Here is a 10,663-nt window from a genome sequence, read left to right on the forward strand (position 1 = left end):
GGGATCGGAGCTTAATCACAAGGAACAGCAACAGCTTGTAATTATTGGAATCGAGAGTCTAGGCGCAGGCGTCTTCAAACTACGGCCCGCGGGCCACATGCGGCCCGCAGAGGAGTCTGATCCGGCCCGCCAGGTTTTTTGGGCAGTGAGCGCAGCCGAGGTGTTACAGTAGGAATTAGTAGTTCATATAGTCCGGCCCTCCAGCTCTCTGAGGGACCGTGATCTGGCCCCCACTTTAAAAAGTTTGAAGACGCCTGGGGCAACACACTTTATGTTTCTGTGCTAAGGTGAATATGCTAAGATTCCCTTCCAGAAGCAGGTTTTGCTATCTGAATCTCTTTGGGCTGATGAGGGGTAGGTAAAAACTCTTCTTGAGTTTGTTGGGCTTTAATTATTCCCATCTGGAAATAATCTGGGTGCCAGAGTGGCACATTCTGGGAGACTCACTCCTGAGGGCCACACTTCTGGGAAGTAAAGGCAGCAGGGACAGTCTGAGTGGCGTATTTCCCATGAGTCAGCACAAGGTGGCGAGGGCTTAAGGGCGGCTCCACCAGTCCCGCTGTGTTCAACGAAGTAATTCCTCTCAGTCCTAATTTCCTCACCCATAAAATGGGGATAACTCAGTTTGTTGCATGGATGAAATGTGATTAATGCAGCGTGAAAACCAGCTCCTCTGCATAGTAAGCAACAAAAAATAGGAAGCTATTATTATAATGAACTTAAAAAAAACAACAGCTTTTGCACTAAGTGGAAAGAGATTGTTGTTAGGAACCAAAAGGTTCATCCTTTTTTAAAAAAATCTTGACTGTTGAAAGTATTGAAAAGGTTCATTTTTAAAAGGAAACAGGAAAATGATCAAGGAAAAGTAACCAAAAAGGTGAGACCTCAGGCTGGCTGGTGTAATGAAGACCTGGAAAGGCCAGCAAGCCTCTCTGGTTTTGTGAGTGTATGTGGTACAATAACATGTTTTTGTTGATTTTAGTGAGAGAAGAGATAGAAACATCTACAGGCTGCCTCCTGCTCGCCCCTTCCGGGGATGGAGGCACGGAGAATGGAACCGGCGACCACTGAGCCACCCCCGCGGGGCCCGCCCCCTCTCCTGGAAACCGTCAGCTCCGCCAGGGCGCCGGGCGGGGGAGGCCACCGGCCGGTCCTCAGGGTCTGGGGCCCGGGTGCGGCGCAGCGGGAGGCGCGGTCCCCCCTGAGGCTCGGCCCGGACGCCGTCACCCTCCCGCGGAGGAGGGCGCGGACTCGGCGTCTTCCGGCTCCTTCCCTTCCCGTCTCCATCCTCTCCACACCGCCCCGCCCGTGCCCCGGCCCCGGAGTCTCCTCCTCTTCCTGATCCTCCAGCTCCGTCCGGAGAGTTTGGTTTGAACTTTTGAACTCGCCAATCAGCGCCCGGTGCCGGCCCCTCTCCGCCGGCCTCGCAGGCGGGGCGCCCGCCAGGTGCCGCGCAGCCGGAGGCGGCCCCGGGGCCGGGCGGGGCGCAGGGCCCGCCCCTCGGCGGCGGCGGGTATATAGGGCGCCGGGGCGGGCCGTCGGGCCACTTCTCCCCCGGATTCCTTGGTAATCTGTCAGTGGGAGGTCCTCGTTCCGATCCCTCGCGTCTCTCAGCCCCTCCGAGCCCTACAAGTCTCAGCCATGGTGAGTTGTGGAGATGGGGGCTCCCGGGGGTGGGGGTCCCCGGGATTGGGGGTCCCCGGGCGGCGGTATGTGGGGCGGGGAGAGGGAGCCATCCGCGGAGCGGCGGGACCCGGGTGCACGTGGGGCCGCATCCGGAAGCCTCCGGGCAGAATGGCTCCCGGGGACCGGGCAGGAAAGCTGACCTCGCCGGGCACACCCGCTCTGGGCTGGAAGGCGCGGCCGGCCCTGCCCGCGGGGAAAGGGGAAGCCCTCCGGGTCTCGGTGAGAGGGGATCGTCCTGGCGCCCGCCATCGCCCGAGGCCGGCTTGGGAGCCTTCAGATGGGTTCCCAAGGGCTGGTGGAAACTACGAATCCCTCCCTCCTCATCTCCCCGGTGACCTCACCCTCCCGTGCGCACTGGAAGCACCTGGGGCACCTCGTGCGCTTCCGCCTGGAGGTGCGGGCGGGGCCCCCCCTCCCCGCCCTCCGGCGCCCGGTGACTCGCTGCTGAGTCACCTGTGGCCGCGCTCCCTCCGGGACAGGCTCCCCTGCGCCAATCCACCTGGAGGCCGGCGCGGCTCCTCCCCCGGCGTCCCAGCCTGGACTTCTGGGGCTCATTTAGAGGGCTGTTTATAGCCGAAGCCAGCTTTTTAAAAAGCCCATGAAAGGACATTTTCTTGTAAAACCACAGAGTAAACTAGTACTGACGACGTATTTGTAGTTTTAAAGAAACATGAAACTATACCCTTGAGTACTTTCTATGTAACTTCCAGAGGTATTGAAAACAAGAGCCTCTCTGTTGGTCTGCAATAAGCCACGTTTTAAAACCAGTATTTATGTATCCACTGTTTCAAAACAGTATCTTTTTTAAAGATACTGTTTCTCCTTTTTAAAAGAATAGCCGGCAAGTTACATTCTTCAGAGATTACCGCAGTTACCAAAAGTATGTCTGACTGGAACCACTTGAGAGCTTTTCACCAAGCAAACCCCAAAATGCTGGTAAAAAGTATAGTTAAGAAATTACTGTTCTAAAGCAGCGATTTTAACCAGTGTGCCACAAGAATTTTAAAAACATGCAATACCTGACCAACTTAGTTAGGGGCACTGACCTCATTTCCCTTAGATTGTCAAAATTTATTTTTCAGTATGCTGCAGAATGTTAGTGACTAGTTTATGTATGCCATGAGATGAAAGGAGTTGAAAATCGATGGTTTAAAGGGCAGCAGACCTATTACAACAATACCAAACATGTTACATTAATAGTTTTTAATAGAGGTTGCCAGTTCCATCCCAGGTCAGAATGCATATGGGAGTCAACCAACAAATACATAAGTGGAACAATGTGGAGAGCAACTACAGCGTTTGGACAGGTTCAAGCCTCAGACTGATGAGATGGCACAGTTCCCTTGTGGCCACATGCAAGTCCCAACTTGGAGGGAAAGGTCCTCCCAGCACAATTGTAGCAAACAGTTATGGTTATAAGCTTGAACCTAAGGTCTGAACATGTGGCCCCACATGCCAGAGTGATGTGGGCTTGATAGAGTTCAGGTGCATGTAATTAAGTAGATTCTAAACCCACAAGAATGTTGTAAACAGCTGAAACCAGTTTGGCTCAGTGGATAGAGCATCGGCCTGCGCACTGAAAGGTCCCAGGTTCGATTCCGGTCAAGGGCATGTATCGTGGTTGCGGGCACATCCCCAGGAGGAGGTGTGCAAGGGGCAGTTGATCCGATGATTCTCTCTCATCGATGTTTCTAACTCTATAACTCTCTTTCTGTAGAAAATCAATAAAATATATATTTTAAAAAATGTTGTAAACATCTTGACCACGCCCTTACTTTGCCTCGTGGCATCTGGCTATAAAATAGAGACAGCTTACAGGCCACGGTGCTGTCTTTCTCCAGAGAGGGCCGAGGCCCTCTGAGGCCCAGCTTGCATTCTCTTGTCTGTTTTTTCTAATCCTTTGCCATGGCCGTGCCAGCCCACCACAAAACAACAAATTGATGTTGCTTTCCCATCCCCCCCTTCTCTAAAATCAATCAATAAATAAGAGAGACAGTGGCTACTTATCCAGTTAAAGCTAAACTAACTGGCTCTATTATCTACGTAGATCTGTCCATCTCCCTAGTGGCCATGGGGTAGTGGAGGGCACAAATTGAACAAGGAATCCAGTTAGCCTGTTGAGCAATGAAAGAAAGTTTGGGGGCTCGGAAGGTTTCAGAAGTGTTTCATTAGATTGAGAGTATCTTCTGAGATTCTTCATCTCCTCGGACCTGGTTCTGTCACGGTCAGATCTCTGACTCCAACTTTCTTGAGCTGTGGGATTTCCAAAGTCTAGTTAAAGGTAAACATGATGCAATGGCAAATAGTCATGGGTTCATTAGCACAGACAGCTCTTTTCTCCCACAGCCCTGGAGCTGGCGATCGCGAGCAGGTGTGAGCCCCGAACTTGCTGATGTGAGCAGGAGGCCGGGATTGTTTTATGGGGAGTGTAGGTGGGGAGGAGGGACCACAGTTCAAGGTTGCAAGTGATTAGGATTTTATTGTCTCAGGTTATAAAACTAGACTCTTGGAGATCTTAGCTGGTGTTGAATTTTCTTTAACTAGTTTCCCATTAGTGGCTTTTAAAAACTTGAAACCTTATTTGAGGAAAATGGGAGATATTTATTGTCAACATTTTGAAAGTCCTAGAGTAAACAGTCCCCCAAGTAACCAAAATAATACAGTAAATACTCTTTTTGTTTGTTTGTTTTCCCCCTCTTAAGTCTGTGGGTATAGATTTTCATTGCCTTGTTTTACTAAACAGGAATGAATTTGGTAACAAACTATATTGTTCAGCAAATAAAGGAAAATTTTCTCAATAATACTGTTAAATCCTTGAAACTAGATTTTTCCCACACTTGCCAGGGATATATGTACATTTTACTAGGAAACTGCTAATTTCCAAAATTGTTAGTAAAGTCTTGGCTTTTATTTACATGTGTCTCCCCCCCTCCACCCCCACCTTCCCTCAGTGAAGGGAAAATGTTCCTTAAGATTAAATTCAGAGTTAGAAAGCTGCCTCTGACCAGTTTTTAAAATGCAGCTAACCACTGCTTATTTGGCACTTTCTCCAGGAGTCATGTGGCTGAAGTTTGCTGGTTTAAACTGGTTTTAAAGGGAGGGAGAAGCTCTTTTACTATTTATTTATTTTAAGATATTTTTATTGATTTCAGAGAGGAAGGGAAAGGGGGGGGGGAGAGAGAGAAAAAAACACATCAATGATGAAAGAGAACCATTGACCAGCCGCCTCCTGCGTGCCCCACTGGGGATCCAGCCCACAGCCCAGGCATGTGCCCTTGACCAGTATGAACCTGGGACCTTTCAGTCTGCAGGCTGACACTCTATCCACTGAGTCAAACCGGCAAGGGCAAGCTCTTGTCTTTTAAAGAATGGGATTAAAGAGGGACCAGAATGAGCTCAATAGTTACACAATCTCACAGAATGAATCACTGCTGAAAGATGAATTTTTGCATGCCTTTTAAGGGCTCAGACAGCATATTTTCCAGGAACTGGGGGAAATGGATTACAGCAGCTTTGTTTTTCTGAGGTGGGTAGAAGCCTGACCTCTAATGTGGCTACAAAGGAAGGGTCTGGTCTCTAGCCTGACTAATAGTTAATTAACATGTCTTTGGTTTTCACAAGCTTTTTTTTTCTTTTTCTGAATCGGCCTTCCACAGACTTGTTGCTTATGCAATAGTCCTGGGGCAGGAGTGGCCTTGAGAAAGTTGATGGATCTATCCTGAAGTTTAATTAGTCACCTTGGTGTGAATCATCCCTGAATGTCCCCTTTGATGTGTCACATTCTGACATTTTCCTTCTTCCTACCACAGCGTGAGTGCATCTCCATCCATGTTGGCCAGGCCGGTGTCCAGATCGGCAATGCCTGCTGGGAGCTCTACTGCCTGGAACACGGCATCCAGCCCGATGGCCAGATGCCAAGTGACAAGACCATTGGCGGGGGAGATGACTCCTTCAACACCTTCTTCAGTGAGACAGGCGCTGGCAAGCATGTGCCCAGGGCAGTGTTTGTAGACCTGGAACCCACAGTCATTGGTGAGTTGACCTCAGTAACCCAAGTAAGACACACACACGCCCTGGGGTCTGGGACACAAGGTGTGTCCAGGGGGCTCCGTTGAGGCCTTGGGGTTGAGCAGGCTTGTGCAGGTGGTTAGTGAAGGGTGGCTGCTTTGGTTCCCTTTTGCAGATGAAGTTCGCACTGGTACCTACCGCCAGCTCTTCCACCCTGAGCAGCTGATCACAGGCAAGGAAGATGCTGCCAATAACTATGCCCGTGGACACTACACCATTGGCAAGGAGATCATTGACCTCGTCCTGGACCGAATTCGGAAACTGGTAAACAGTATTTTATTTAAAGTGGGGTGAGCCCTAGCCAGTTTGGCATTTTTAAATTACTTTAAAAAATAAATGAAATAGGCCTTACTAAATAACTCCATTCCTAAACTAGACAGTCCTGGGTGTGGGACTACTATTTGGGGTAGGGATAAGAATGATAGGCAAAAGAGCAATGCCTTACAAGCAGACTTGGACAACTGCTCATTCAGTGAGGGCATTTTACCAGGACTCGGGGTGAGAGCAAGGGGCCTGACATATATAAGCCCATTAGACATCCTTGTTCATATTAATCAGTCAGCTTCCCTGCTTCAAGCTGAGACATGCCTTTTCAGGATATCTGTCACACTGAATGAGTAGGTAGCTGATTCTGAAATGATCAAACTTTGAAAAGAAAAATCTGGGCTGGTGCCTTATGTTGGTACAAAAAGTTCAGGGCTCCAGAAGCCAGTATAGCACTGATTAGAAATGGTCAACTCTGGAAATGTTGAACAACACTGAAAGGGGAGCTCCTTTATTATATAGAATATACACTGAGTGGCCAGATTATTATTATTTTATATACACACACACACACACTGAGTGGCCAGATTATTATGATCTCTGAACACATAATAATCTGGCCACTCAGTGTATATTCTATATAATAAAAGGCTGATATGCAGATTGTCCCCTCCATCAGCAGGTAGGCTGGCTAATAGCCCATGTCCCCTCTCCCTGGCCAGCCTGGCCGGATCCCACCCATGCATGAATTCATGCACTGGGCCTCTAATATACACACACTCACTCACTCTAGAGGCCCAGCACGAAATTCATGCATGGGTGCAGTCCCTAGGTCCGGCTGGTGATTGAAGTGTGAGTGTCTGGCATGGAAGGGCAGCTGGCCTCTGGGTCCCTGTGCACCCCCCTCCGCCTGAGTCATTGGGCCTCCGCCCAGCTTCCTCAGTGTTTGGGAGCTGGGTGGCAGCCCCACCATCCACCTGCACCAACTTGGCCTGGTGCCGCCTACTCACATGCTCCACCAGCCTGCTGTGGTCTTGCGCCCACCATGTTTCGCACTGCCCTCCCTTAGTGGTCAGAACACATAGCAAGTGGTCGAACTCTTGGTCGAGACGACAATTTGCATATTAGGCTTTTATTAATTATATATTATATATCCTATATAATAGAGCAGTATGCAAATTGACCATCACTCCCATCACAAGATGGCCGCAGGGGAGGGATCAGGTCTGCAAGGGAGGGCAGTTGGGGGCAATCAAGCCTGCAGGGGAGGGCAGTTAGGTGTGACCAGGCCAGCAGAGGAAGTTGGGGGCCTGCAGGGAAGAGCAGTTGTGTGGGGACCATGCCTGCTGGGGAGGGCAGTTAGGGGCAAAAAGGCTTGCAGAGGAGTGGTTAGGGGGTGTTCAGGCAGGCAGGCATAAGCAGTTAGAGGCAATCAGGCAGGCAGGCAAGCAGTTGGGAGCCAGCAGTCCCGGATTGTGAGAGGGATGTCCTAGGATTGTGCCTAAATGGACAGTCGGACATCCCTTGAAGGGTCCCAGATTGGAGAGGGTGCAGGCTGGGCTGAGGGACACAATATCCCACATCCCCTGTGCATGAATTTCATGCACTGGACCTCTAGTTTAAAAAATATATATTTTTATTGATTTCAGAGAGAGGAAGGGAGAGAAAGATAGAAACATCAATGATGAGAATCACTGCTTTGCTGCCTCCTGCATGCCCCACACTGGGGATCGAGCCCACAACCCTGGCATGTGCCCTGACTGGAATGAGACCTGGACTCTTCAGTCCGTAGCCTGATGCTCTATCCGCTGGGCCAAACCAGCTAGGGCAGAGCTCCCTTATAGAAGCAAGTGTTGATCACTGAAACGAGGAAGGCATTGAGATAGAAAACCAAAAAGCAGAAGACTTGCTTTTCTAATAGCTCAGGTGATGTGGACTTGCCCTGTGGCAGAAAAATCTTAGGTAATTGTGTTCGCTTCAATGACGTTGATAACTGTTATGTTCGGGTCATTTTAAGATCTGGCAGTCAGCTGATTCTGCTCCTTAGACATGTGGGCAGCTTGTAAGTAATTAACCCAAAATCAAGAACGAATGTTTGGGTAGACTATCTTGTTAGCTTCTAAATCCAGCCACAACTGGTCCATTCTAAAAAGAATGGCCTTGCATCATTCATGGCTTGATACTTTTCCAGATGTTTATCATGGTCGCCCCAGCAAAATTGGGATATTGGTTCCTGTGTTTGCAAGTCAAGCTACAAGCACTGACTTGGAAATCAGGACCCGCCTTTAGGGACAAATAAACCTAGTAAAAGCCATGCAGGGTTTGTGAGTGAAGTTCTTTACCAAAACCATTGTGTTTGGCCTTGGTGTTACTGCTGTGTCCACATGAGTAATGGATGTAATTGGTAGAGTAGGGTTTGCCTTCTACGTTGATCTCATTCAATGCAGGGATCTCCTGGAGAAGTGAGCTCTGAGGGGTTGGTAGAGAATGTCCACAAATCTCAGCACTTTTGAGAAGGGCTGTCGACAGAATACTTTGAGAGGTCAAAATAATGTTGGAGTTGGCGAACCAGAACGGCTCGGTTAGTGGCGAGAGGCCCTCCAGTCTTATGGAACCGCACAGACACCGCCTTCTGAAATGGCTGGGCTTCCGGGTAGCTGGTGCGCACGGTGCCAGGCACTGTCCCAAGAGCTCCTGCTGCTCTCCACAGCCTGCGGTGGACACCATTCTTCTCGTTTACTGAGTGAGAAAACCGAGATGAAGAAATGAATTTGGGCTCTAGCTCGTTTGGTTCAGCGGATAGAGCTTCGGCCTGCGGACTGAAGGGCCCCGGGTTCGATTCCGGCCAAGGGCACACGCCTGGGTTGCGGGCTCGATCCCCAGTAGAGGGTGTGCAGGAGGCAGCCCATCAGTGATTCTCTGCTATCATTGATGTTTCTATTTCTCTTCCTCTCCCTTCCTCTCTGAAATCAATAAAGAAAATATATTTAAAAAAGAAAAAGAAATGAATTTGGTCAAAGTCACACAGCAGGCCCTGGTAGAGCCCGATCCAGACCCAGCCTGATTCCGAAACCTCGGCATTCCACGGGGCTGTTCTGTTGTGTTCCGGCTCCGAAAGCCTCGGCCAGGTCTGGTGAGACAGACACCCTTGTGCGGAGCTGGGCGTCCCAGGCCTGCCCTCCGGAGCTCTCCTCCTGATAGGAGTTGCTGCCCTTGTTCTGTCCAGCAAGGGCACCAGAGGCCGCCCTCCAGGCACTAACACTTGGCCCTGCATCCCGTCCAGACTCATGATTCCTCTGCCTTTAAAGAGGAGAATATTTCACTTTAAAACAGCCTTTTAGAAAAAAACAGCCTTTTAGCAGATTTCCCCTTCCCCCAGGAGTTGATGGTGAAAAGTTTCTCTGAATCACTTAGCACTTGGGAAGCTTTTTGCAACTGCTTTCCTAGCAAATATTCAAAAGAGTTTTAAAATGGCAGTCAGTGTAGTAATTAAGGATTTAAGGAAGTCTACAGCTTTGACCAAGGCTAAAATGAACACTTTTCTTTCTTTCCGACAGGCTGACCAGTGCACAGGCCTTCAGGGCTTCTTGGTTTTCCACAGCTTTGGTGGGGGCACTGGTTCTGGGTTCACCTCCCTGCTGATGGAACGGCTCTCTGTCGACTATGGCAAGAAGTCCAAGCTGGAATTCTCCATTTACCCAGCCCCCCAGGTCTCCACAGCTGTAGTTGAGCCCTACAACTCCATCCTCACCACCCACACCACCCTGGAGCACTCTGATTGTGCCTTCATGGTTGACAACGAGGCCATCTATGACATCTGTCGTAGAAACCTTGATATTGAGCGCCCAACCTACACTAACCTTAACCGCCTTATTAGCCAGATTGTGTCCTCCATCACTGCATCCCTCAGGTTTGATGGGGCCCTGAATGTTGATCTGACTGAATTCCAGACCAACCTGGTACCCTATCCCCGCATCCACTTCCCACTGGCCACATATGCCCCTGTCATCTCTGCTGAGAAAGCCTACCATGAACAGCTTACTGTGGCAGAAATCACCAATGCATGCTTTGAGCCAGCCAACCAGATGGTGAAATGTGACCCTCGCCATGGTAAATACATGGCTTGCTGCCTTTTGTACCGTGGTGACGTGGTCCCCAAAGATGTCAATGCTGCCATTGCCACCATCAAGACCAAGCGCAGCATCCAGTTTGTGGACTGGTGTCCCACTGGCTTCAAAGTTGGCATTAATTACCAGCCCCCCACTGTGGTCCCTGGTGGAGACCTGGCCAAAGTGCAGCGAGCTGTGTGCATGCTGAGCAACACCACAGCTATTGCTGAGGCCTGGGCCCGCCTGGACCACAAGTTTGACCTGATGTATGCCAAGCGTGCCTTTGTCCACTGGTACGTGGGTGAGGGCATGGAGGAAGGAGAGTTTTCTGAGGCCCGTGAGGACATGGCTGCCCTGGAGAAGGATTATGAGGAGGTTGGAGCAGATAGTGTTGAGGGAGATGATGAGGGTGAGGAGTACTAACCTGTCAGCTGTGATGTCACACTCCAATGTCTTGGGACTGTTTTATTTCTGTTGTTCTGTGAAGTCTATTGTGTCCTAAATTTTGCAATAAAGTTTTCATTTTGAATGTCAAA

At 49.8% G+C, this 10,663-nt stretch overlaps 1 protein-coding gene across 1 annotated transcript; it reads left to right on the forward strand.

Annotated features, from left to right (window-relative positions):
* Positions 1-1,490: 1,490 nt before the first annotated feature.
* Positions 1,491-10,663, forward strand: LOC118728863 (tubulin alpha-1C chain). The gene is made up of 4 exons (XM_036455795.1): positions 1,491-1,644; positions 5,496-5,718; positions 5,870-6,018; positions 9,576-10,663. The coding sequence occupies exons 1-4, from the start codon at positions 1,642-1,644 to the stop codon at positions 10,548-10,550; spliced, it is 1,350 nt and encodes a 449-aa protein (XP_036311688.1). The 5' UTR covers positions 1,491-1,641; the 3' UTR covers positions 10,551-10,663.

The sequence above is a fragment of the Pipistrellus kuhlii genome, unplaced genomic scaffold, assembly GCF_014108245.1.
Source record: "Pipistrellus kuhlii isolate mPipKuh1 unplaced genomic scaffold, mPipKuh1.p scaffold_m20_p_3, whole genome shotgun sequence".
Classification (NCBI taxonomy): domain Eukaryota; kingdom Metazoa; phylum Chordata; class Mammalia; order Chiroptera; family Vespertilionidae; genus Pipistrellus; species Pipistrellus kuhlii.